At 41.0% G+C, this 26,076-nt stretch overlaps 1 protein-coding gene across 3 annotated transcripts in view; it reads right to left on the bottom strand.

Annotated features, from left to right (window-relative positions):
* Nucleotides 1-862: 862 nt before the first annotated feature.
* The window catches only part of dlgap4a (discs, large homolog-associated protein 4a), an 82,514-nt gene continuing 57,300 nt past the window's right edge, over nt 863-26,076 (bottom strand). The window contains exons 2-12 of one of the 3 annotated variants that reach the window (XM_084366647.1): nt 22,961-24,235; nt 22,381-22,616; nt 21,921-21,998; nt 20,989-21,136; nt 18,796-19,042; nt 8,852-9,312; nt 8,663-8,760; nt 7,161-7,597; nt 5,197-5,288; nt 4,579-4,731; nt 863-3,323 (exon numbers count right to left, since the gene is read on the bottom strand). In XM_084366647.1, coding sequence (XP_084222773.1) covers nt 3,099-3,323; nt 4,579-4,731; nt 5,197-5,288; nt 7,161-7,597; nt 8,663-8,760; nt 8,852-9,312; nt 18,796-19,042; nt 20,989-21,136; nt 21,921-21,998; nt 22,381-22,616; nt 22,961-24,166 — 3,381 coding nt within the window. In that variant the 5' untranslated portion in view covers nt 24,167-24,235 and the 3' untranslated portion in view covers nt 863-3,098. Of the gene's footprint in view, nt 3,324-4,578; nt 4,732-5,196; nt 5,289-7,160; nt 7,598-8,662; nt 8,761-8,851; nt 9,313-18,795; nt 19,043-20,988; nt 21,137-21,920; nt 21,999-22,380; nt 22,617-22,948; nt 24,236-26,076 lie in introns of all 3 variants that reach the window. The other 2 variants (XM_084366648.1, XM_084366649.1) reach the window with 2 other exon arrangements.

Below are 26,076 nucleotides of genomic sequence, written 5' to 3'. Positions count from 1 at the left end.
AATATGCCACATAACTCATTGCAATCACAATGCTTTTATTATTTTAAAAGAAGCTAGCCTCACAGTGTCTAACTATTACACCATTAACATTGAACAACCCTTCGTGTGTAAGATATGTGCTTATTTTGTAAAATAACGTTTGTCAGTACAAGATAATCTGGAACTACATAGTTTTTGCTCATTTTCCTAGCTGGATCTCTAGGCAGAGTGTGAAGTCAGAATGGGCTCATGATTCTCACTGTTTCTGTCCATTAAGCATACACAATGTCCCAATATTTACCCCAAAAGGTATTCATGACAACTGGCATCTAGAAATCACGTAGCTGTAGAATATTGCCTCGTCCACATGGTTGTTGAATAGCTGACACACATCATCTGCCTCCAGAGTTGCGCCTTCTGGTAATTGTTTTGTCCATTTTGTAGCCCTTTAAAACTCAGGAAGTACTGGTAAACAAACTGTCTGAGGATCCCTGATCAGGTCAAGCTCTCTTAAAGTTCAGCGTGTGGGCAAATAAAGGGATCCGGCTCTCAAATGATATGAAAAAAAGACTTTTCCACCATTTTTTGTCACAGTTATAAACTCTTCAGTACAGTACATACCCTGAATGCCTTACACACAATTGAATAGCTCCAGATCATTTGCAAGACCCATTTAAAGGAGTACTGAAAACTCACCGGCGAGGATCTTTGTATATTTTTATATGTAAGAAGGCCATGCTTTTAAGAGATTACACAGTAACAATAAAATGCCTAATCTAATGCTTATGATCTATTTTGTGTGTAATATTAACTTAGCAGCTAATATTACCATTAATTATGGATGAGTGCAGTAAAAAAGACAGCAGGAATGATGACCAGGACATGTAGCAAAGGGATGTTTAATGATTTCTTTGGACAATGAAATGCACATGTCCATTGTTGATGTAATACAAACAAGAGAATAAGAAAATCAACAACTTGGTGCTGTGTCTGCATTCCCAGTTCAACTTCATTTCTACTTTGATGTCAACTAAATTCAAAATGGAGAATAACAAGATGTCTGGAGTGTCACGCAAGCACTGACCAGTAGGGGGAGAGCCAGCTCTTACTAAAAAAAAAACAACTAGTGAGTCAACATACACTTGTGCATCTGCTATGCCTGGTTCCACTCATGTACCCTTGGCACTTGTGTTTCCATTCAAGAAAACTGAGACTTTGGAAATATATTCCAGTCCTGTATCAAAGTGTCATGAGTTAAGGCAGAGACGAGGCATAGCGTATCAGGAGTGAGCCGATGCAAACACAAACTTTTGCTGAGAATGCGCACACAGACAGCTGAATTCATGATCAGTTTAAATAAAAAGAAAAAAAAAAAGAAATCACTTTAAATAAAAGCTTTATCAAATGATACTGAAATGTTGATGATCATTGCCGTGTTGGCACAATATGAAGTCCCTCGCAGCACCATTAATGATCATAATTACAGAAGACATGTTTAGGTTGACCTCATTTTTGGATGAAAGTCACAAAACGTGTCATTAAGATTTAAATAAAAAATAAAAATGTACCAGTTTTTCATTCTCAACAAACAGGGGTGGGAGTTCAAGCTGCTAGAAAGAGGAGTGAAGGAAACTGCTCATTATAGCAGTCAAATTATTTTTCTTATTGAAGAACACAGAGCAGGTCTGCAACTGAATTATCTGGCAATGGGTGTAAGCCAATTTATTTTATGTTTACACAATAAATAATCCATCCATAGTGGTTTTAACTGTTGAGTTTGAGTGTTCGACCTGAGATTTGAGTCAGTTCATAAAAGAAAGAAAAATGTGTCCTTCGTGCCAACATCTTGGAAATGATGAATTAAATAATTTAAGACTGTGTACCAACTGCATTTTTCTCTTTTTTTTTGCTGTACAACGATTTTATTATTGCTATGCTATTCCATTTCCTTTCCAGTAGCAAGTACCACCCACCCTCTTACACATAGTCTGGTTGAATGGGAATGCCATATCAAGTGGTGAATGTCTTGGTCCCCTACATCACGTGAGGATGCAGTGAAAAGTCAGAATGATGAGGCAAACAAAGGAGGGTAAAACTTGATCTGAGGTGAATGGAAAGTGCAGTGATCAAGTCGACATGACCTGTAAATGCATACGTTTCATACATTCCTCCGTAGCTCACTGGCTGGGCAGTCATTCCTCACATCTCTTCACAAAAACAAAAAAAATGTAAGACTTTAACAATGGGTATTCACAGACACAGACTGTGGAGTGTGCCTTTGTGAAAAGAAAAGGAGAGGAAGAAAGAGAGAGAGGCGGAGTGAATGATTGCATCAAGTGCTAATATATCATGACAGTACATGTACTCGATCTATAAAAAACTACCTTGGTACTGAACACTGACCTCTTTCTAACAAATAATCTGGTATACAACATTTACAAAATGAACATTGTAATAGTGTGATATTTCTAATATATATGCTACTGCCTTCCTCTGGTTCTCTGCATTTTAAACCTCTGAGTACATTGACACCATCTTTTAATTCTTACACAGTAAAGCATACACACCACACCCAATGAGTGGCAGCCTAATACAAATAGAGAACAGGAAGACTCTGTGGACAGCGAGTACACCTGCATGTGTGTCCTGAGTGTGTGTGGATGGTCGCTCAGCTCGTAAACCAGGCAGCCACAACTTGCCGGTAGACTCAGCAGTGAAGGGAGTTTTAAGAGAGTAAACTTCTGGGATACCAAGATTCTTCAGCTCACAAGGTACAGGATGTCCTTATCCGAGATACTTGTACATTTAAGACAGTCCTGATATACTTTAGGAGATAATAATTATTATAGTGTCAATAGTAACAATAACAATAGTATTAAACATCTGTCAAGGTTATTTCAGTCCCATGGCAGCAGGGTGATGATCTGCATTATTCTAGATTGTTTCTGTGCCCTGTGATCCCCACGTTCCTCCTGCCATCAGCTGTGCTGCTATGAGGGATCGGCCTCTGTGCATCCGTTGTACATCTGTGTGTTCGTGTCAGGATCTGTGTGTGTTTGTGTCAATGAATGTCTGAAGTGAGTCAGGATTGTTCCTCCATGATCGGTGCTGGTTCGCTCTCAGAGGCGTGTCTGGGCCTCGGGGACGTAAATTTCGATGCTGTCAGCGCTCTCCGTGGCGGAGTTCTGTCGTACTGACGCCGCCCGCTTTGCTGCCATCAACCGTTTCCTGGCTTCTTGCCGCTGCTTGTCCACAGCAGAGTCCACGCTCCTGTCTTTCCCCGCTGACAGCTTGGGCTTAGCTGGCTTCTTTGGCACAGATGATGGAAGCTGCTTGTTGTCATCCTGAGGGAATCACATCAAGAAAGAAAAGCAATAAGGTATGGTGTGGTACTAGCTGAAAACACAACCTCCAGTGGTGGTGATACACAGTTGCCTGCATGCTATTAAGAAGTTTTCAAGTTAAACCCCTGAAGGCTTGAGTTTAGGACTATAACTAAACTAAATTTATCTGCTAATAATTTTTTGTCAATTCATCAGTCACCTCATCTATAAAATATATGAAGATAGCCACGTCTCCACCACCAGAACTTTCCCCAGGGAACAGGACTCTTTTGGAGGAAATTAGTGTGTTTCCAACACAAGGACAGGGACATTATTTTACCACCCAAAAAGTCCTTTCATTGAAGGTAGTACTTTCCAAAAGTACAGGAACTTTGAGATGGGGCTTGCTGGGCTGTTTTGGGCTTGGCTTGTTGAAACTCCATGTCGAAACATCAACATGGAGTCACAGAAGAAGGAATACATAATCGTTGTAGCGTCACAAGCAAAAATTAAAATCAGTTGACGTTCTTTCATTTGTCAGCAGACTAATTTTCCGAATCTTTGTAGGGCATTTGACCGCGGTGGAAACAGACAACAATGGGCTGAAGTACCTTTATTTAGCTCCTTGAAACTAGTTCAGGGTTCTTACAGGGGAACTGCAGCTTTTGAATACTTTGTTTTATCAGACAAAATGTCCTCAAAGATATTCACTTAAGAATGATATAAAGTTGGGCTGCCACCATATCAGATTTTCACTACATGATTATCGTGGTATCATGATATTTACCCACACTATGGGAAAAGTGTCTTGCTCTTGTCTGTCATTTCCTCTGACAGAAGCCACAAAATGTGGTAATGGCTAGCAAGCTTTTCTTTTTTCCGTTTTAAAGGGAGGTGTCAAACAGCATTAAGTTGCTTTATTGTCACCTACGATGACCATGCGAGAATGGAAATAAACAGAACTGATTTAAGAAGCAGTGGATTATTTACACAATATTATCAAATGGGTATTATCATCACAATATCAATATTTCATTTTTAAATATCATGATTATTGCCATTATTGGTATATCATGACACCCCTTATATAAAGAGAATATAGCATTCCTCACTTTTAAGAAGCTGGCAGAAGTAAATGGCACTTTTGCTTGACAAATGTATAACGTATAACATTTGCAGATTAAATTTAAGCTGATTCATCAAACCAACTCTACTTGAGATGCTTCTCGACTCTGGTGCCAGACATTTTCTTATTTCAAGTTCTTTCAAACATCACCTTCTTTTCTGGTTTCTCAGGAAGTTGCCAGTTGTTGGCTTTCAGTTGGTAGAGCTCATCAAACTTCATGCTGATGTCTTCTATCGAGAGCTGTAGCAGATCCCAGAAACCTGCGAGGTCCTGTGCTGTTGGTCGTGGGTTGGCATTTACGTTCTAGTGACAGGAACATGAGACAATTGATGAATGGCTTTGGTCAAATCAGAGATAATTGATCACAGCTCTCCCTAGACGCATTTCTAAGGCAGCTTCCCCTCAAGCAAATGGATGTAGAGAAAATACATCTGACAGCTTTAAACATTCAGAGATATTGGACCTTTAGCAAGACAAAATCTGGCAAGGACGAACAGCAAGTTAAGTAAGCCAAGCGAACAAAAATCTATCAGCAGAGATCAGAACACAAAAAATCCTCAAGGCTTCATGTTTCTGCTTGATTTCCTCTCCAAATGTAATATAATAAGAAGACTTCTGCATGTCAGTGCGTCTGGTAAAAATGACGTTGGCAGGAGAAAGATGAAAGAAAATTGGGTCACTAAGAGGCTGAGAGGCCAACAAAAGCGTGTAGTAGGAAGGGCAGCATATCAAGAGAAAGATGTAAAACGATGTAATAGAGCCACTCACCAAGTTCTCGTTACAGAGACCTCTGAACTGCTCAAACTTCTTCGTCATGAGGAGCTGAGCACTGCCTACTGCACTGCGGATCGTCCCCAACACTACAAATGAGAAGAATGATAAATCATCAACAAGCTAAGTGGAGAACCACTAGAAACATTTTAAGCTAAAACAATACACAGAACACATCAAAAAGGATGAAAAAAAGAGATTGTACTTTGAGTTCTGTACAGTACACAAAAGGGTCAGAGAGCTGCATCAAGACGTAGCAGGGGGTAGAGTTTATCCATGAAATATTTATGTTTGCATTCACCATTAAACACTCTGTGACAATAAATGATTTCCTTAGACGTAATATATTAACTCACTCTTAGGGAGGATAACAAATTAGTCTTTATTTAGCTATTTTCTGCCTAATATTTGCATGTAAATGGAAATTCATAATTCAGGTCCTCAGAGAGCAGGAGGAATGGAAATCTGATGGAGCCTCTACAGCTAGTCTGCTCCTCGCTCATTCATATTTAAGACACTGCAGAGATAGATCTGCCTAAAAGCCTCAGTGGTATTCTGGGAGATGAGAAAGTGAAATGACTCTGCGGTGGCTCTATTACAGATAAAACAAAGCCCACTCCGACTCTAATGAGCAGCGGCACTGAGTCAATGGCAGTAATGACTCTGTTGTGCTTTGTCTCATTGTCCATAGTCAACATGGACGAGGCCTCTCTGTGAACCTCAATTCAATTCTTCATGTTACTGACTTGACAAGCCATTTACTGCACTGTACTACTTTTACGCCGTTTCTTTTTGATGTCTCTCTTTTGTCTTTAAAAGATAAGTTCACCAATATGAAAATTCAGTCATTATCTATTCACCTTTATGCCGAGCTTTATAACTAAACCTTACTTTTTCAAGAATAGGGCATTTAGCTCTTAAGACTTTACATATAAATGAAGTCATTCTGAGAGCACTATTCATACTTAAGCCCCATTTTCACATGTCATTTCAAGTGTCTTGTATCTGTTTAAAATCCACACAGTCACACTATCATCTAAACTCCAAATATGTCTTTCCGTTGGCCGGATCACAAATCTGATTACAATCCACCCATCTGTGTTTTCACAGGCTATATGCAAACCAGGGTTGGCCCACGTTCAGCCCAGAAGGAGGTGGTTAAGCACCTAAAGCTGTTTGGTAACTGCCAAAAAGACACCAGAGAAAGAATTACTTCTGCACTCTAGCAGTTAAGTTACAACAATAACAGTTAAGCTAGCCTTGGCTAATAATGATTCCATGACATATCGCATGAATGAATCACATTTACAAATGAGCTACAAGCAATACAACGGTTTTACCATATTCGCAGGCTCTAACTCACGCAGCCCCCTCGCCAAAACAGATGACTGAGTGGTTGAACTGATCAGTGATAAGATGAATGCTAAAGGCAGCTCAGTGCGTCCAAGCTCAATTTGATCATATTTGTAGAAGTCACTGGAGAATAATGGCTATTTTAAGTGCAATTTTAGCACAACTTTAGCTGCTGTTATCGTAGGCACAGAGGAGACAGACAATGCATATATTAATAAAATACAGTGAGTGGCTATTTGCACAGACTGCCTACTAACATAGTCACATCATGACATGAGTAAAGTTGCATCTTGGAGAGAAAGATGCATTGACACCTCTTCAACATCTGTTTAGTTTTAGGAGGATCGCATAATTGTCCCATCTTCTGATCTTAACTCCTTTTATCAGTAAAAGGTCTGTAGAAATAACCACTCACAGGGTCTGTTAACTGATGATGGCAGAGAAAGTTATACTGAAATGAGCTGCCTCAGTAAAGCAACAAGAAAAAGTGTCTCCGGTGATTTCAAGAAATTTGTGTAAAAAATCTGATTTTTATCTGGATGCAAAAGCCTTGAGATGATGAGTATTAAAGTGTCTTAATGTTATGAAAGTGGACTTCCGTCACATACCCTCCTCTGACAGCTTGTTGTCTTTGGTCTCCTGGTCCATCTGTTGACACCAGCCCTCCATGCGGCCTGTTTCCGCCTGCAGCAGCTTCAGAAACCAGTTGCCGTCTCGGAGGCAGGCTGGCGTGCTGGTCTGAACAGCATCACCGTGGGTGCTGCAGTTTCCAGTCTCCAGGCTGGGATCTGGCGGCGGCAGCGAGGAGGGGTCTAAAGCAGGGTCGAGAGTCTCCGGGGGCGAGGTCGATATCCTGGATGGGGCCGAGATGTGTTTAAGGGGCTGCTGTTCCATGGCTTTGTCCTGTGCATTGGGCACAGTGGTATTCACTGTTTGACTGTTGGTGCAGTTGGCTGTGTTGTTTTCTGTGGGTGTGGCATCCTGAAGCTCCTGAGGCTCACACTCTGTATTTTGTCTTGAGGCCATGCTGCTGTCCCTGCTGAGACTGCAGAGACATGCATAAACATCAGCGACTGACAGACAGTTGAATTAATAAGACAATGATGTGATGTGTTGAACATGTATCACAGTAACAGTTTGGGGTCAGTGTGTTTGACTGACAGGACATTTTCGCAGTTGATGGTGCAGTGTGTCTATTGCAAAGGAGCGCAAAGACACATTTTCGCAGCTGATGGTGCAGTGTGTCTATTGCAAAAGAGCGCAAAGACTCAGTAAAATACTTGGAATCGAGGATGGTAAGCAGGAGGGAATTAGCAACAAATCAGGTATACAACATTAAATCTTAGACTGCCGGCTTCAGAGATAATGTGCAAGAGAAAAGGAAAGAGGGTTGTCAAACAAATGTGATAAAGGGAAATTATAGTGCAGTGAAAAATGGGAGTTTCTCACCATGTTCAGTTCACTACAGTCAAAACAAGAGTAAAAGGACATCAATCAGTGCCCTGGCCTGCTGTGCTGCTGCCAGGCTGACTGCTGAATGACCTTAGCAACACTCAGTGCCCAGACTGCAGATTCACCAGCCACATGGTCAAACAGAAGAGGGACACTGAGTGCGTGCAGTTATGGAGGTAAAAGCAGTGGGGTGCTTCACCTCTGGGGTTGAGCAATAGTATTAAAGTGATGCTGTATTATCAAAGGCACCCTGTGGAGTTTTTTTGTAAACAATGAAAGTTATGTTTATCTTCAGTGTTGCTCACTAAACTGTATTGTGCGTTTCCTTGAGGTCAAACAAATGTATTTTGTAAATATTAACGAGCAAGCAGCTTTCTCTGCATTATAACTTCTAAAAAAACAAACAAAAGGGTTTTTATATTGCCGCATTTTGGACAACATATACACAGATAGCAATATATCTGTGGTAGGCCAATATCTGCTGATAATATCAGCAAACAGCCTGGCTCAAGTATAGGTTAATATCCTTTCTTCTAATATCCTACAGAGTACATCATGTCTTCAAAGCATCCTTGGTGAATAGTGCAACACATATATGTAAACCAACAGATCACATGTGGCTACCATTCACCGCTAGATAACGTGACAGTATACTTACGGCCTGCCGTTCTCCACTTGAACTCCAATTGACTGAAACTTAAGGGGTGTAGTCAGGGATATTGGCTCCTCTCTTACGACTGGCAGAACGCAATCCACCTGAAAAATAATAGAAAACCAGTCAAATACAATTGTGAAGGTGGATTTAACAATTGTGTCTCCATACAAATACAAAGTAGCTCATTCTTGCCTGAATTCCAATAGAGGACAGTTTCCTCTTGGGTGGGGTCGGGGGCTGCTCTAGGGTGACACAAATGCTCACGGTGTCATTTTGGGATTGGGTAGATGTGGAAGCGGTGCTGGAAGTGGTGGTGGTGGTGGTGGTGGGGACAGTGGTGGTGGGAGGGAGGTCACGGGGGGCTGGGACGGGAGGTACAGAGCCTGCAGCGGGTGCCGGGGTTGCAGCAGGGATTAAAGTAGGGACAGGGACTGGTGGAGGATAGGTCCTCTTAGCCAGGCTGCCCGTGCGTATGCTACAGAGACTGTCAGAGGAGTTGCTGCGTCCTGACTGGCTGTTGGCCTCACTGCCACGGTCCTGCTGGTCAAGGTATGTGTCTTGGGCTGACTCGGTGCTGCTCTGCACCGTCACTGAGATGAGGGGCTTGGACGTGGTGCGGGGTGGGACTGGAGGAGGAGCCTTCCTATTGCTGACTGCAAACAGAAGAAAACAGAGAGCTGAGAATAAGAAATCTGCTCTTTGTCACTTGTGACCTCTAAAAGAACGAAAGTAAAATAAAACTGTGCTGGTAGATATAAGTCAGCTGGTGCCTGTCAGGTGCCAAAACATAAAACCATAAACATGGCCTATCTGAAATATAAACCTGCACTTTGCCCTTATTGCTGCCTCTATCAGACTGAAGCTACCTCTATGTTTCCTGTCAACCTGCTGGTGTTCCATTGACGTCAGTCTGTCTCTGGGGATCTCCCTTTACATGCCACACCTTCACAGCGCATTTACCCTGGAGACTGTTTGACAGGATGACTCTGCCTTAGAAAAACTTTGAAACCAGAAGAGCTAATCTCACTTTCCTGTTTGCTTTTCCACTTGATTGGAAGAACCATGAAGATCAGGCAAATAACAACGGAGTTGTTTTGTTGTTTTTGCATTTGCATGACATTTTTGAGTGTAGAGCTATACCCAAATCCAAATTTTCCAAGTCACTTCAGAGTTCAAATTTGAGACCATCTCCATCACCAATCTATATCCATTACAGGTAGTTTTGTTGTAGAATAGTTTTGTAAAAGTCTAGCCTGCCACAATGTTATCCTGTATTGCTTTGTGTTCAATGATGCAGCTTTTAAACATGACATTCGATATGGAGCTTCTGAGCTGATCATTTGAATCATTTATGTTTAGGGAGCAGTCCGAAGAGGATGTTATAGATTTATGAAAAGGAGTCATCCAGAAGTAAACTCGAAACTCTACAATGCTTGTCTGTTAAACAGTCTTCTGATTATCATTTATTTCTGCTTTAGAACATAACAGCGATAAAACTATTAGTTTTATAAATCTTCATTTGCTTTGTTCTCTCATCGCTTCTGCCTTTCTCTTGTTCACTTGCTAGCTCTCTCAACCACCTCTGTCTCTCTCACACAAGCCAAATGGAGGCACAGTGGAAAGCGGGTGGTTAAAAAAGATTAAGCAGAGTGGTGTCACATTTTGACGCCAACAGACATATGAACCTTGGATTCCTAAACTCTTTCAACAGATACAGAAATGAGGCCTGAACATGGATTACCAGTGGGCAGACAATCTGACTCAGGGACAAGGAATGGGACTGGTCCCTCTTTCTGTCATCAGTCTGACTGCAGGGCTGCGGTGAATGATACAGAGTTAACTGCATTACAACAACATGAGAAACCAGGAAAAACCACAGGCTTTCTTCAAGAATTGAGGGGACGTTGAGGCGGTTTTGTGTAGATGCTATTTAAACAGCTGGCTGACTGTCGACATATGACTGAAAGAATTGCAAAACAAACAGCAGACAGATATTTCTACTCAATTACAGCATTCACTGACACACATGATGGATGAAATATTTATTTTAAATTAGCTGACAAAGAAAGTAGTTCAAGACATTGGATCAATAATAAAAATGTAGTGTTTATTCTTTCCAGTAGTGGTTAAAATCTAAATAGCAACCTAACAGCCTGTAATTGTTAGGGCGCTGCACTTCCGTCATCAGCCGGTGACTCACAGCACCAGTAAAGCCCTCATTAAATCCCACCAACATACACAAACATGGCTGTGGAATCCACTACATTGTAGTTCATGAGTTGCTTGTGGAGTCCCATCTCATTTCAGAAAACATATCCAACCAACAGCAGAACATTGACTCCCAACAATGAGACACTTCTTGTAGTGCTCATAGCACAGATGCATGACATTCCCAAAGTTAATGAATGTGTCCTGCTACACCCTGAGTCTCAACACATGCCTCTGTCCCATTTGTTGTGTCTACACGGCTGAACGGCGTCTCTTACTCACACACAGTTATAAAGATGATTTATAAGCATTTACGCTGCAACAGATCATCTCATTCCATGTCAAACATCCATCAACAGTGAACCACAAATGTCCAGTTCTCACTTAGCACTGAAAAAGCACGATTTATGACAACAAATAGGCTACATGCCGTTTACAACCATCCAGTCATAGTGAAGTGGGCTAATTGCAGATTATTCGCACCCTTAAGCAAAGAGCACAATCCATTTTGCAGTCCTCGTGCAATATGTGGCGTGGTGGCTGGCTTCATATCCCCTACCTAGGAGCACAGTGCCAAGAGGTGATTAAGAGATGGATAAGCTGCCCAGAAGAACCTGGGCCTCTGGGGCAGGGCCAGCTGATAGCCTTCAGCTGATCCCTGTATGCTACTTATTCAGAACCCTGAAGGCAAGTCCACTTTCAACCATCACAAGGTCCTTTGTCACGGTCATGCATGACCAAAGCATGCATGAATGAGTATCAGTCCGAATTACAGATGTGAATTATTAACTGCTCAATTAATCACTGTAAAGAATATGATATGCAAAGTTGGCTGACATGGAGGATCAGTTGAGCCTGTGATGGTACAGCTGATTTAACATTTTACAGAAATGGCACGGTAAAAAGTCCTTACTTATAAAGTAACACTTATCAAAACTGATGTAAGAACATGCTTCCTCATTCAAAGACTTCTTTGTTTGTTTGACTTAACAAAAACAGGCGGATTGAGAGCAAGGAGTAATTTTGAGTCATGGCATTCTGATTAAGTCGATAATATTTGTATTTATTTAACTTTTAAACAATGATTGTATTATTCTCAATGTAATTGGCCCGTGCTACAGAACAGGCCACATCATTTGTTTAAATTAATGTTTCATCAAATTTGCCTTTGGTAGTGGGCAAGATTTTAACTTTAAGTTGATTATTGATTACATGGCTGACAACTGATTAAGGGCATTGATTAAAAATGTAATTCCTAGTCCAAGTATTGAGAGAAACATGCCAGCAAAGCTAACGAAGAAAAATGAGTTATGCAGACAGCAGCTGTCTATGAATCACTTGTGTGAGGAGCCTAAATGCTTTCTCTCTTACTCTGAAAACAATTAGGATCAATTACAACACTGTCAACACGGCTATGATCATCAAATGTTCACTAAATTGTATCACTTATGAAAGCTATGCAGTCTCTGACCCAGGATATGTTCCGGCTCCATCAGCAGGTCTGTCTGAGTGCTATCAGATGACCACTAATGTGAGCTCCACGCTGAACTAAAATGTATTGAACTATTTTCACTGCTGGTACCACTGGCACTGTTTTTAAAGCAGTACACTCTTCATTTCTGGTTGTGACTGTTTAGTTGTCTGGTTTGGGATTCAGAGGACTTGATTACAGCTGAACTTGTTCTTGAGAGATTTTGGCTTACAGTCAAGTGTGTTAATTAGGCTGCAGAGTGATATTCCTTGCAAGGGGAGATAGTGCAGTTCCACATTAGTTTCTACTGAGGCACCAAACTCAATAAACACAAAAGCAGAGTAAACATGCAGCAGTTTAAACCATATTGTAGCTTATTGTGGATGAACCTTTGTGAAACTATGGATAGGAGCCAAGTAGTATTGAAAAGAGGTGGTGACAAAAGCTCTGTGTGAGATTAGCAGTCGTATTGTAGGATAGTATGGCAGGTTGACAGGTTGTGGGAGTCATAGACTGAAAGATTAGACCATGACACATGGCTGAGCATGACTTCTGTAAAGACAGATTAAGCACACAAGAGGCAGCATTCAGGAAAATACTGCATATTCAAAACCGATCAGAAAGCTGACCTGACCTGCTCATTTAACTGTAAAAGTTGACATTTCATTCAGTTTTTGTCTTAAGCTGAAGATCAAGTCAGCTGGGAAACTTTTAATATATGTATCATGCATGGGAAAACTAATAAAATTACAAAATATTCTACATGTACATATGTAACTGTAAGCCTCTCAGAAGGCCCATTCCTCTTGTATAGCAAGTTAACAGTAGATGTTTTGCTGTGCTTTTGTGCACCTGACTTGCATATAAGGTTTTTCGAGTCGCTGTGTAAATTAAAAATGACAAGTTGATGTTATTTGGTTCTCATTTGACTGCTGCTGCTGCTACATGATTTACATTCACTTTGTCGACACATTGTTTCGAGAATCAGTTTTCCACAAGATCTTCATGAATAGCTCAAAAGGTATGAGTAGAGAGGCGGCAAATCCTTAGGCAGACCTAACGACAGAGAGCACTATCTGTTGAGACAGTAAGACAGGCAGGCTGCCATTTTGGAGACGATGCTTACATACAGATAGGAAAAAGTAAACCACTTACACAACACACATAGCCACAGGGTGATTACATCAAAAACCAAAACAATAGGTTATCTTTACAAACTGCTACAATTTCTTTAATAGTAAAGCAATTTGTTGTTCATCATCTACTACTACCTACTCTAAAAGTAAATATAAAACTGCCCACAAAAAGGAAAAGAACAGCCATTACCGTTGACACAAAATCCCAAAAATGTAGTCCACCTTTTACACTGCTGGAGACTCGGTTTGGCCATTCCTATCTGTGGTATAGTCTGATATCCTTTAGACCTCCTGTGGTTCTTAGCCTGACCTGCTGGACTGGGGCAACAGTCTGGGTTACAGACTAATCAGCTGATGTAAAGACACGTGGCACCTGCCTCTAATGTTCTTAACCTTTTAGGATGTGAAAGTGGGAGCTTCTACGGTAGTACTGTACCTGAGCAAATTTGTACTTATTTTTGATGCTAGGGTCATTTCAACACAAAATATATGTGATAACGTTAAACTACAATTCTTGATGATGGTTGAGATGGTTATTGCAAAGAAAAGCAGAAAATCCTCACAACTGAGAGGCTGGAACAAGAGAATATTTGGCATTTTGGCTTGAAAACGACCTAAAAACAACCATGTGATTTAGCTGTATAACACACAAACCCAACATACAACTGTAAGAGTGTTTATTAATATGTAGTAAACTCACAATAGAATGTTTATATCATGTATACTTTTACAGTAGCTTCAAAAACCATTAAAACGTATTTCCGTATCTGATAAAGTAGTTCTCTAACCTGTGCACAGGATTAGTACAGGAAAGGGATAGGCCTTGACTATGTCTAAACATGTAAACTAATGGCTACACACACATCATTAGGAAGCCTGTCTGCTGTTGACCTTACTGTGGTCGAACTATAGTTGCTTCGCCCATTCAGTCCAGAGATTACCTCATCAATGAGACTGAGAGGAAGAGCGGGTGATACAGTGGAGGATGACTCACAGTCTATCCATGGCAATGCACAGACACACCATGTCTCGTGTAATTTGTTGCTGGATACAATGAACACGCCTTGTCACCGCAATGAAGCCTTACAGCTAGTGTTTCTGATAATACCCAGCAACCTGCTCAGTAGTCTGTTTGGAGAATTTAAAACGTCAACAGAAAAGAAAGTGATTTCCTAAAAAAGAAAAAATCTAACAAGACAGACTGGTTTCTCCACCACAATAAGCCAATATAAACATCATTGTCTGTGAGTATAGAGAAGAGCAGATTATCACATTATTGTGAGCGTTACTCTCTGATGTTATATTCCTTTTAAGTGCACATCCTTCTCCCGTCAGGTGGCCCTTATAAAAGCCCAGTCAAGTATCCTAACTGCTGAACTGCAAAGCACTACACAGGGCAGGAAGCTGATAAATTATTGATAATGTCCTCAGGTCTTAACACACAGAGTAGCTAGCCGCTGTATAAAAGATGACACATGAAACTGTGGACTAAAAAAAATGCCTCTGCAGTTTTGGAAGATGATATAAAATCTATTCCAAGATGTAGGTTTCCACTACAGACACTAAATCAGTTCAGGAGTATCGACACAAATCACGATCTGAGGTAGAAAAGGACTGTCAGCGTTGACGTTACACTGTAGATGGACTGATAAGTTAAGCTAAACGTGATTCATAGCTTCCTCCATGCCTGTGAGCTCGCATCACTGTCACATGTTGAGTCTGGGATACGAGAGAACAACCGCTTACTGTTACTTTCCATCGCTTGACAGCTAACTTAATGTTAATCCAATCACCGGTTAAATAAGCTAAATACTCTATGAACCGTGGTTCAATCGACCTGACTTAACATACACATTATTTTTCTCGTTTTAATGTATGAACCGTGCCAGCACGTTACAATTAAAACATCTCAACATCAAAGCATTTAAAAAAAAAATATGATCGCTTATATGTCACACAGCATTAGCCAATGTTAGCAATCGGCTGTGAGAGACGTTAACGGTTTAGTCAGCAGCACTAGCCGGATACCGCTGTCCATACCCGGCTGCTGACGCCTTGGCTACTGTTAGCTTCTGCAACTAGCCAGTAAATGCACATTACGGTGTGATCCCCACACAGGGCATTTAACGTAGAGCAACGCTGGTCGGAGGCATCATGTGGTGGAGATTTGAGTGAACCAACAAAGAGACGCCTTTAACTCGCTCCCACCTCATTACTGTCTCACCAGCATCGCCCGCTTGCTAACCACTAACGTTAGTATGAGGGTTTCAACCCCTTTCTTCATCCACGTTAGCTAGCTAACGTTAACCTACCACACGATTAGCTCGCGTTAGCCTGCTGTTGCAAGCGAGCCGACAACAACTGACAGTCCGAACCTTAACGCTCAATCGAGAAAAAAGCCAGAATGCCTTACTGTGTGGTGATAGAGTGGAAAATCCTTATTTTCTGGTCATTCATGAAAGGCAGACACGATACAGACGGGCTACGGGATCCTGCCGTGAGATACACAGCGACGACGCTGTGAAGAAAAGATTTGTAGTACACGCCCTTGACGACGAGGATTGGAGTCCACGTTTTCGCCGTAACTGCTTCCTGAATACGATTGGACAGTTCTATTCCGCGAGGTAATCGAACGCGAACGTGATTGGTCGAAATCTCTCCGCTACGTCGCTGGTGAGTGTATCCGCGATAGGTGCGTTTCATTCGGCTTCTGGCGCCGCGGGAAACAGACTGTCTCGACCTAATCATACATATTCGATCCATTATGACCGGCAGCCATCTGAACAATGGAGCCGTATTTAAATGAGGGTTTTTTCCCCCCTTTTAATCTCCTCCAATGCTTTTGTAAAGACAAGCATCATATGTCTGTGTAAGACGCCTAAACCAAAGCAATCCTCCTGGGATACATACAATCAGACACAATGGTTTGGAAAGCTTATATGATTTAACCGCGCAGGGCCGCTCCCAGTTTATGGGAGGGTTATGCAAATTGGTTTTTGGGGTGCCCCAATTTTAGAAATTTTGGTGGGTGGAATCCAAAACCTATTTATCTATTTATTTTGCATAATTATACATTACAATACACAGTGTCCCATTAAAACAAAACAAAATGGTGAAATTGGTGGTGGGCTAATATAGATGGCATAATTGTGCCTATATTATGCAGGGCAAAATATAATGGGCACACCTTAACCAATTGACCATATAGGCTACCTTGTATTTTTATTGGAAGGTAAAATGATGGGTCATAATGTATTATATGTTAAATGTATTTGAACTCTATTGTTATTGTTGTTTAGAGTAAAAATGAATGGATTGTAATAAGCAATTGCATCAATTTAACTCTCATTTAAAGCAGAAATTATAACCTACATAGCTGATTTGATCAGAATATTTCCAAGGATTAAGAGTAAAACATACTATTGATTTACTAAAGGGTGCTCTTATTTGAATTTAGAAGTGTCTTTATTCTGGTGTCAGCAGTGCTTTAAAATACACAATACTGTATGTTGAGACCAGCATTTTTCAATATTACTGTGTCACTAAGTCAGGTCAGCTCAGCATTTTCATCTTCACATCTCAAGTCAAGTCGTGTCTCACAGACAGACAGCTAGCTTTCGTTTTAGCTTGTTTTTATTATCTATTACATTATCTATTACCACTTATATTTATGACGAACAGCAAAGGGCCTGTTAATTATTTAACCATTTGGAGGCACTTAGAGGTTTTTCTCCATTGCTAGAGCATCCTTGTGCACTTTATCACCCTTTTGCTACTGGAAGGGCACCTTAGAAGGCCACCATTGAGGGCAATTTATAATGTTTCATCTGCCCAAGGGGCACCCTGAGTTTACGAGTGCCTACCATAAACATAAATATGCAAGTACATCCTCCGTATGGTTTATGTTATCATTAATTTAAATAAAAAAATCTTTGCAAGGATCCTTTGCAAGGTTAGTGTAGCCTACTGTAAACAGTAGATATCACATAGGGTGAGCTGTAAATAATGTTTAGAACAAGACATCATGATAACAGCAAATGTGCATTGTGAAAGGCATACTGTAAGTCCCATTCAGGCTTCTGATATAGGAACTTTTAATGCATTTGGATGTAAGTAGCAATAATACATAAAACTGATATAACTGGTATGGAATTACAATTTATCATATAGGTACCCCAGAAAGAATACTTGTGCCCATATCATTGTGTTGTATGATCATTCAGCTTGTAACTAAGACCTTATGATGATAAACATAACACATTTATGTGCACCAAAAGATTCAACAGCAGGCGTATTTGGGCTCTTAGCACTGTAGAGTTTTGGAGTTTTGAACTTCTATTTTGCAAAAACTTACATCTTTGCTTTAATTTTTTAATTTACAAAATGCCTCTTTCTTTTTTTCTTTCTTTTAAGATACATCCACCATCTTCAGGCCATATTTAGTATATTTAGCTGAAGAAGAATATCTAACGTATATTTGTTTGTCATACAAAACGGCTTAATGTACCTCATACATTCACTCCACCCACAATGATATTTCCAAGTCCAAATAATTTGCACTTCACCTCACACAAGAAAACGCATCTCTCATGATAACTTGAGGTGGCACATTTGAGTGTGTATGGACTTTAGTCTCTCACATTCTTAGAAATATGATTCATTTTCATTTCATGCTGAAGTATTTGTGTAACAGCTCATACAATTCTTTACCAGCATTTTATGTAATTTACAACATAGAAATGCTCAATGGAGACATTATTACAGACTGAACCTTGAAAACCAAACAGCTGTCATTTGAAAAGGACGGATGGTTTGAAATTCTATCAAACTTTTAGGAGTTCAATTTACAGTGAAAAACAACCGATGGGCTGAATGGATTAAAGTTTTTAAGTTCTACTTTTCACAAGAGCTATGATAACATGGACAACATCTTGCTATTCTCTTACATTCCTTTACTCACCGATCCAGCAGAGTGCTGTTGTTGCCTGGCTCTGCGTCCTTGATAATTTTCATTAAGGACTTTCACTGATAAAGCCACAACAGCCCTTGTGTAGACTGAAATGTGACAATTCTTATAATCTCAATCATGCGCCAAACTATTTTCCGACATTTTCTACATCTCATGCGGTTTGTATAGTTGATGGATTTCAATCAATTGTCCTACTGTATTTCAGGGACAATTCTCATCTTTGTGCAAAATGTTTATTTTGCTTTTATAAAGCAAAGTAAATAGATGTGTGGATAATATTTAATGGCAAGTATTTCTTTTAAATCAAAGACTATCTCCAGCTATCTCCTACCTCATCCCCACTAGTACTTACGGGTGTTGGAGCTGTAGTTGTAGCCTGTCGTGGTGGGTGGTGGTGAGTCTGAGTCCACAGAGGCTGTATCTTCATCCTGGGAGCAGCCCGCCTGGATGGCCCGCAGGTAGCTGTGGCTGCGCGACCGGAAGCACGTGGGCGCAGGAAGATCCAGAGCCTCCACTGCCTGCGATTCCCCCTCACAGTACGGTACTGAGTGCCCAAAGCCCTGCCCGCATACCTGAAAGAACGTGTGCAGACTCACACGCTGAGGGCAGAGGGCAAAGGGCAAACTGTGAATCATGCATTTCCTAGGTCTATACCCAAAGGTGTGAAAAGTACTCCGAAGCAAAAGCCAATACAACAATGTATAACAATTCAATTACACATGAGTACTAGCAGCAAAATGTACTTAAGGCAATATTATGTACATTTTTACTTTAAAATAACAGCTTGAACATCATTTTGATGGTACAGTGACTTGTAATAGGGTGAATGGTGTCTCTGTCTCGACCACTTTGTCCCCCATCACTTGTTTCTGTACTATGTAACTTCAGTGAGGGGTGTAGGACCACAGTGTTACATACATGTTTACTGTATCCCATGATACAAGTTTACAATATATCACATTGTTATGACAAAATTAATGTTGTTTGAAGTTATCACCTACATTACGTCTGACAAATTGTTACAGACAACATTTTTATGTTACTGTTGTAGCTGCTTGAGTTGATGTTTTGCATGAAGGCAGTTAATCTCAGCCCATGCGATTCGGCTGCTACAAAGGATCACACGATGGGGGTTTGTGAGGAGTTAAACAAGAGAGGAAAGAACAAAAAACAAATTTCCACTAAACAGATTTATGGTCATTTTTAAATACAATTCGCGACTATATAATTGTTGTATTATTTGACATCTTTGGGCTTCAATCAGTTACTAAACAAAATAGTCTTTGAAGTTTAGAAGGGAAATGTCTCTTTGTTGGAAGTGCTAACAACTTATGTGACTGTGCTTTATTGTTTGGAGTCAAAAGTTTAAAAGGTTTAGGATACACTGGCTCAATCTTTGACAATTCATTGTATTTTGTATGCTTTATATTTAGGTAGAATCTTTTTCTAAAAAGCAACTATACCCAGTAGAGTGGAGTGTGAAGTTAAATCTTTCCCTGTGAACTGTGGTGGTGAAGAAGCAGGAGAAACATAAAAAGGAAATACTAAACATATTCAAGGTCCTCAAAATTCTACTTCTGCTTGAATAAAAGTACTTCGGTATTTTTGGCCACTCGCTGTAATGGGTTTTTACTTCTCCGTGTAAACTGGAGTAAAAAATTCAACACATATAAAAGCTATTACAAAGTTGACTGTTTTGTTCTTGACAGTATAAAGATATTTTCGCAGCATTGTATGATTTATTAAAAATAGCTGCGCTTCAGTATTCCTTTGCTGCGTGGACTTGTGTTGTCAATGCATGATGGGAATAAAGCAGTGACACTCTGCACCACCTGAAAGGTTTGATCAAGCAACATAAAAAGAAGTAGAAACAACCAGCAGTAGTATTTGTATGTTTGGCATTTTAGCAGCAAATATAAACGTGTCGTGGGTGGTACATAAACAGGGATAATAATCCCTGAAGATCAACTCTTTCAAAATGTTTTGTTTGAGTCTGATTGACTGCTTTGAATCTCTCAGTCAGGTCGAGAGACTGATACCAATGCGCCTTTATAAAGGATGTTTGTATTAGTGTAGTGTGTGCTTTTTTTTATCCCAGTCCAATCCTGCTGATGAAGATATATAACAGGGTTCCCACAGGTTTATATGGAGGCATATGTCCCAGTTTGACATTCTGCAAACACACTGAAGCATCTTTCCTATTCCAGCAGCTTGTTCCCGGCTGGCTGATTCATACGCCATCTCAGCAGTGTCAGCAGACATTATGTACACTTAAATATTCTCTCACGGTAGCTTCAAACTTTCATTGCATTGATCGCACTTACTCATCTTTTTAGGGTCACTGGAGTCGATCCAAAAGGATCTTACTAGCTCCTTTGTTTTATAAGGTATGAATAATTATATCCAGGAAAAATACATTAAATATTGCTGTCATGGCTCAAATTTACATCTGAATTCAACAGACACACGAGGAAGTGCCAACCATATAATAATAACATGACAAGCTGCACTAATAGCAACACATTTGATAAGATAATTGACATACCTGAGCGCCCGAGCCTCTGCCCAGTGTGCCAGAGCATTGGCTGAAATCATTGTTCCTGTGGCGTGGAGGGGCCTCCAACGGGCTCACCAGGCAGTCTAAGTTATCAAGGCTCCGATTAGTCGACAGCTCTTTCAGGGACGGCAGGGAGCTGTGGAAGTGAATGTTATAATCAGCCTCCTGGAAGTCAGAGACCGGAGCAAGTGAGGGCTGCGTTTAATTGATGCTATCCAGGAGAAACTTTAAATAACACTTCTAAAAGTTCCCCTGAGCATTTTTAAAATGAAATATTATTGAGATGTGTGAATCGTGATATGTGCTAGGGTTTAAAATAGCAGCACAGAGGAAACAGTAATTCATTAATAAAAAGGATCTTTTGCAAAAACAGATATCTCAGTTTTTTGATCAATCTTTTTTTGTGCCCTCTAAGGAAATAAATCAAACTGTGGTTCTGTTGGCTGATTCAGATTTTTAAAATCTTCCTGAAATCATGTTTAAAGGGAATATCAATGCAAACTGGTGTTGGTTTAATTTATTTCACGAATGTTTTAAAATCTGTTTTTGCAGATTAACTCTTACATGATGTCATAAATTGACCTGCTAATTGATCCATGACATTTCTGCAAACGTTCCTCTGTTCTGACTTGTCTTTAGGGCAACTGGTGTTAGTGAAAATGTGTGTGCACACGCAGCCGCAGGGTGTGGTGGTGTGATTAACATGAAAGATTTGCATGTAATGAAATCAGGGCTTAGAGGAAGCAGGTAAGAGTAAAGTACTAACACACCACTCAGGGGACCTGTGAGGTAAGAGATGGAAAACAGGGAAGAGAGGAAAAGTACTGGGAGGGTTAGGCAAAAATAGGCGGTGGGTAGTGGTGGTAGGGCAAGTGAGGTTGGGTGGAGGGCCACACTGCCTGCCTAAGGATGACACTGACCTCAGATGCTGCATAGAGCATGCACTCTGTAGTGGCGACCACAGATAATCCTCCCGCATGAGAGCGTAGCAACGAGGCCTGTCGGTGTGGATGTAGGGGTGAAACACATGGAATAATTTCATCTCCTACTGCTTTTGTACCAAATAAAGATGATACTGTACGTCATTTCATACCGCCTCTCATTAATCTACATCTGCATGAATAGATTCTATCAGCCTGTTTTGATGAAGTGCTGCTGCACAATTATTTGTGACCAGATGCTGCCACCTGCTGACTACCTTTGGGGACATGAGGAAAATGTTCCCACAATTTTAACAATAAATCCCCCTTGAGTGCCTTTTTAAATTTCAATGAATGTAAAGTAAAAGAGCACAGCACAGTTATGATAAAACAATGGGCATGATAATCAAGGTCATAATTCCAGTATGATGAATTGGATTTTCTATGCTGTGGGACTTACTTGCGTGGAGGTGGAGGTGGTTGCTGCTCACTCAGGGAGTGCTGTGTGGCCTTCAGGTAGCTGTGGCGACGGGCAGCAGATTTGGGGGAAGGTTTGGGGCTTCCCTCTGAGTCCTCGCTGTCTTCTAAGTCTCCCATCGCTTTCACATAGCTGCCACTGCGCATCCTTCGACAGGGGATCTCAGTTCCTCTGGCCCGGCCGCGACCCAGAGTTCCTGCCCAGTCCCCTAATGGGACCTGGATTATGAAAACACAATGCATTACATACTGTTGTGAAACTCTTAAACCATGCAATGCAACTATTTCAGGTGTATTCTTCAGGAACTGTGTTTATTTCATTGATTGTGTGCAGCAATGGTACTTTACTGGTGGTAATGGTGCTGTAAAATCTGTGTGTATAAACAGGATAAAGTATATATGGTAAACAAAATAAGGGTCAGTGTAATTAAATTATCAGGTAAGAAAGGAACTAAGTGCTCAAAACTGATCAATAAAGCAACAAACCTTAGAGAAATTATAAAAATATGCATGCAAACTTACAAAGAATGATGATGAAGGTGAATACTCACTGGCCCTCCTACCTGAAGGAACTGTTGTGCCAAGTCTTGGTGGCATGACTTTGATTTAAGAAGGGTCCTGTTGACTGTAGCAGAGCCCTTCTGCAACACTTGCCTGGCCTGGCTGAGGGTGAGAGTGGACCAGGAGCCCCTCTTCACCAGCGTATCATCCTTACTTCTGTTAGTTCTTCCCTCCTCTTCCTTGGATCCTACCTGTGTCGCCTGGCAAGCCAGAAACTTGAGGTCACTGCTGCTTTTCGAGGTCTTGAGAGGATGTGCAGAAATGGTGTTGTAGCCCTGTGGGATATGTCTGGCTTGGCTGTCTGACACCGCTCTGCCAAGAGTCATCATGCTCAGTGGGTTGCGGTAACCTACAGCAATAGTGCCAGCTTTGGTGGTGTCAGTGTCCAGGGCATCGTCTGAGCTCCAAAGGCCTAGTGCATTAGGCCTAGGTCGCAGCTTTGGCACCTCAGTTTTAGCCCTGTCTTTACTCTTGCTCCTGCGGGATGGTCTCCCACCATCCTCGCCAGCCCCCATGGTCCCAGTCGTTCCTCCAGCAGATCGCCCATTCAAGCTGCCTTTGAGTGCAGAGTTTTCCAGGGACTGGGACTTGGCAAACAGCTTCTGCACAGAGTGCATCAGGTGGCGAATGCGTCCTGGGCTCTCACTGCGTTGCTTTGACATACGTCCTCTGTGAAACTGCAGCGTACTGAAGCCGTCACGCTGCAGGGGCAGGTGCCTCTCTAGCTGATCCAAAAGGTTGGAGGGTAACCGATTCATCTTGGCCGCTGCTGCAGATGAGATGGTGGCTGATCCGCTGGTGATCATTGATGCACCAGTGAGGCCCAGGCCCAAGCCCATGCCCATAGACAAGGAGTTGGATAGTGTACCTGACCTGCTGCCCTGCCCTACTCCACCACCACCACCAGCCATATAGGCCTGTGAGCAGTCAACCTGCTCAGTCTGGGGGGTGAAGTGCAGACGAGGGAAGGTGCTGCTGTTGGACATCTGGCTGAATGGCAGCAGGCAGTCCGGGGGCAGGGCGGTGGGGCTGGTGGGAGGGCACTGGTGGAGATGGGGGTCCAGGGTGCCATAGTGGTTTATGGTTGGGCTCAACAGAAAGGAGCCATGAGGGTCAGAGGTCAAAGGACATAGAGGCTTCTGGGGGCATCCCGCTGGTTCACACGAGTCAGACAGGTGACGACTGCGGTTGGCTCCTAACCCTTTCATGGTGGCTGAGATGTCGTCCTTAGAACATGTCTCCAATCAGCACGGGTCTACTGACCTGAAGGCCTCATCCTGCAACGTAGAAAGACACAGAAATGATTAGCTATTTTGTGATTCATTCTGAAAGTGTAGGAGTTTATCAAAATGAAACTTTTAAAACTGCACAACACTTCTGGGAACATTCCCATCACATTTTTGGTTATTTTCTCTGATAAACTACAGTTTTATCCTAGTTTAGTGGCCAGTTCTCTGAGGACTTTTTTATAAAAATGTACCAGTGTCTCTTTATAGAGATTAAAGTTAACAGTGCATGACTGTAAAACAGCCATTTGTGTACAATATAAAGGCTCAGAGGGAGAGGTCTGCACATCAATACTTAAAGCTAATGAAAACATCAGAGTTAGAGCCCATTTAGAAGTGATTTTCTCAGTGTGCCCTTGAATTTACAGAACAGTAATTGAGCTTAAAAAAGACATTATTGTTTCTGCTGCGTGGTGCATTTCACAGAGGCAGCATAACACAGCCAGTAATGTGGGAAACTGAGCTATTGTCCTCTCCTTTAAGTTCCCATATAAGTTGATTCACACAACAAACCACCAGGTGGAGCACCAGTAGCAAGTTCACAAGGGACACTGTTAAGGTTTGGGGGGAAATATACACATAAGCATTGTAAATGTGTCTCAATTCACATTTCCAAATAAATATGTCCAGGTTTGTTAAATCATATGCATTTGAATTATTAAAACAACCCCCCTCTGCATGATATAACATGGAAGTAATATGTTCTGATTCTTAAAGGCAAACAGTTGAACATATTCAAAATATTCTTGCTTCGTTCTTCTTTGATTTACTGTCTCCATCATGCTGCCAATAAACAGATAAGAAAGAAAGAAAAAAAAGAACCACAAGGGTGAAAAAAAAACACGAATCCAGACGGACAAAATCACTTATTATTCTAACTAAAAAGGACAGCCCATTCAGTTTATTGCATGAACTGTTCCATTCGAGCAGGAAACCAGATAGCTAGAGGCCCAATCTAAAGCGCCACAGTGATGTACGGCCTGGAGCTACTCCGCTGACAATGCATAGGAGAAGGATTGTGACTCATGCATGTAAATGAGCTTTATATTCAAGGAGCGATATTTGTTCCAAAGCAGGAAATGAACCCTCATTTCTACAAATGATTTTTTGATACTACGCCATCCTCTCCAATCCACTTACTGTGGGATAATGTGGGAACAAAGTCTTTGCTAACGCTCACTGAAAACTGAAGAATTCTGGGGCAAAGGCAAATATTTTAGAGATGTTTTTTCAGTGGCTGAATAAAACTTCACATAACTGTCCTGTCCTATCAATCTACTATATGTTTTAATTAATTTACAGGAAGGGCTCCTTGTTTTACGGAACATTTTGAAAACATATCAGCTGACAGGCGGTGACAGCTCTAATGTATAGCTAAAGGTCACTTTCTTACTGCTTCACTGGGGTAAAACTAAATCTCATATGACCTGCTGGTCAATATGTTTCCAACAAAGTCATTTGTCATCTACTGTATATGCAACGGTGTCATTTACACTGGGGATGCTGGGGACCAATTCTGTCCCCCATCACTCAAACACATAACTGGTTAAAAATGTGTTAAATAATCACTTGCACCAAGAAATGTTAACCAACAAATGAGACATAATTTATTTTGATATGTTGTTGTGCATTTTTTCCCCTGCTGTAATTATGTACTCTTACCTCATAGGATCCCCTCATTATATAGCCTAAAATCACATATGTTGAAGACTATTTTAAAAAAAAAAATTAAGATTTTTTAATTAAGATTAAATACAAGTTATTTTATTGCTATTTCTTTTATTTGCATATGTTTGTTATTGAAGTAATCCAAAAGTAATGGAAAGGAATCA

This window comes from Pagrus pagrus, assembly GCF_965226575.1.
Source record: "Pagrus pagrus genome assembly, chromosome: 11".
Lineage (NCBI taxonomy): Eukaryota > Metazoa > Chordata > Actinopteri > Spariformes > Sparidae > Pagrus > Pagrus pagrus.
The sequence above is the reverse complement of the archived record's forward strand: the minus strand, read 5'-3'. Positions and strand labels throughout refer to the sequence as shown.